Genomic DNA, 2,093 nt, shown 5'->3' with positions numbered 1-2,093 from the left:
CCCCCCCGCAGGAGCAGGGACACCTTGAACCAGACCAGGTTGCTCACAGCCCCGTCCAACCTGGCCTGGGATGTTCCCAGGGATGGGGCCTCCACCCCCTCTCTGGGCAACCCCTGCCAGGGTTTCACCGCCCTCCCGCTAAAGAATTTCTTCCTTAGATCCAGCCTAAACCTCCCCTGCTCCAGTTTCAAACCATCCCCCCGTGTCCTGTCCCAGCCGGCCCTGCTCAAAAGATTGTCCCCGTCTTCCCTGGGGGCCCCCTTGAAGCCCTGAGCGGCCGCACTCAGGTCCCCCCGCAGCCCCCTCTTCCCCAGGCTGAACACCCCCAACTCTCCCAGCCCGGCCCCGCAGCAGAGGGGCTCCAGCCCTCGCAGCATTTTTGTGGCCTCCTCTGGCCCCGCTCCAACAGGTCCAGGTCCTCCTTGTGCCCAGGGCTCCCAAGCTGGGCGCAGGGCTCCGGGGGGGTCTCAGCGGAGCGGAGCAGAGGGGCAGAATCCCCCCCCCGGCCCCGCTGCTGGGGCTGCAGCCCAGGGTAGGGTTGGCTTCTGGGCTGCCAGCACACATTCCTCCTTGGCCAAGAAATGGAAAGAAAAAACTAAACCACAGTAAGAGACAAAGCAAGAAGGGAGCAAAGCCCCCCCCGACAAACCGCAGCCCCCACAGCCCCTCGGCACAGCCAGCGCCTGGCTTGGGGAAAGCCAAGGTTGTCACCCAGGACGACTCCCAGAAGCACAAAACAACTCCACTGCAGCACCAGATCAGGTCCTGGGATATAATTAACATATCTCCTGTGAATAATTAAACCCAGGTGCTAGTTTTGCATAATAACCCAGTAAAGAGCTTTTGTCCCCTCCCTGCCCAGGACAGGGACTGGGAGGTGGGAGACCCCCTGCTGGGGCACCCAGGCCAGCAGCAAGGACGAGGCCATGGGGGCTCTGCCCGGCTCCATCCCTGCCAGAGACAACCAGGGACATCACCACAGACCCAAAATTAGCCTAGGGGAGGGGGTCAAGGGCACCCTTAGCCAGTTCGTAGGTGGCACCAAACTGGGAGTGAGTCTGGGGTCTGCAGAGGGACCTGGCCAGGCTGGATCCATGGGCCAAGGAGGGATGGGGAGCCCGGGGTGAGGGGATCCCATGATTCTATCCAAGGTGAGCCAAAAGAGGCTGAAGCCCAGCGCTGCCATGGGGACCCCCCCAGCCTCCCAGGACTCCTGGGGTGCCCCCCCAACCCCAAAACCCAAGGGATAGGGGGGGCAGCAGCAAAGGCCAGGGGCTCTAGGTCACCCCCAGGAGCAGAAGAGGAGGGCAGGGGCCTTGGGGACCTTCCTCAGGGAGAGAGGACAAGTGGGGAGCAGGGTCGGGGGGGACAGGAGGGACATGGTGGGGGTACAGGGGACACGGGTCCAAGGGCAGCAACTTTATTGTCACAGAACAGGGAAATAAAAACACTTTTAAAACCAACTGAAGCCGTTGCAAAGACAGGGTGCCCCCCCCGCCCTCACTGCAGGAAGACAGGCAGCCCGTAGGCAACAGGGGCCGCCCCGATGAGGTATTTGAGTCTGGGGGCTTGGCGGGCCTGGGCAACGTAGGAGAGGAAGGGGGCGCCCGAGCCCCCCCTCAGCCAGCCCTGCAGCAGTGCCTGGGTGTAGCGGTCGATGTCCCCATCCGTCACGTCCCACAGGTTCCCCAGGACGAGGGGGCTGGAAGGGAGGACAGCGTTACGCCTGCTCCCACCCCCCAAAAAAAAAAAGACCCCAAGCAAACAAAACCCCAAGCCCTGAGCGTGCAAACTCTGCCCCCCTCCCAGAGAGACCCCCCCCTGGTAACTCACCAGCCGGCCATGATGTACTTGAGGACGATGCCAGAGCCCTCCAGGCTGCCACGGACAGCAAGCGCGGCGCTGCTGCAGCCGAAAAGCAGGGTGACAGCGCGGCAATCCAGCCGGGCGATGGTCTGTCCATCCAAAAAGTGGGCGCCTGCTCCATGCCCCGCGTAACTACGGGGAGAAGCACCCCCCCCAGGTGAGCCCCAGGCTGCTCTCGTACCCCACCCTGCCCTGGGGTGTCCCCAAAACAGCCCCCCCAGTGATGC

The 2,093-nt window shown here is 63.4% G+C and overlaps 1 protein-coding gene across 1 annotated transcript in view; it reads right to left on the bottom strand.

Annotated features, from left to right (window-relative positions):
* Positions 1 to 1,500: 1,500 nt before the first annotated feature.
* ESPL1 (extra spindle pole bodies like 1, separase) overlaps positions 1,501 to 2,093 on the bottom strand; it is a gene marked incomplete at its 5' end in the record, with an annotated part of 13,953 nt that continues 13,360 nt past the window's right edge. The window contains 2 exons of the mRNA XM_035901511.1: positions 1,501 to 1,702; positions 1,834 to 2,093. The exon at positions 1,834 to 2,093 is cut by the window's right edge and continues 1 nt beyond it. Coding sequence (XP_035757404.1) covers positions 1,501 to 1,702; positions 1,834 to 2,093 — 462 coding nt within the window. The remainder of the gene's footprint in view (positions 1,703 to 1,833) is intronic.

The sequence above is a fragment of the Egretta garzetta genome, unplaced genomic scaffold (genome assembly GCF_000687185.1).
Source record: "Egretta garzetta isolate BGI_Z169 unplaced genomic scaffold, ASM68718v1 scaffold309, whole genome shotgun sequence".
In the NCBI taxonomy this organism is placed as follows: domain Eukaryota; kingdom Metazoa; phylum Chordata; class Aves; order Pelecaniformes; family Ardeidae; genus Egretta; species Egretta garzetta.
Note: the sequence above shows the minus strand (reverse complement) of the source record. Positions and strands in the feature narration are given on the sequence as shown.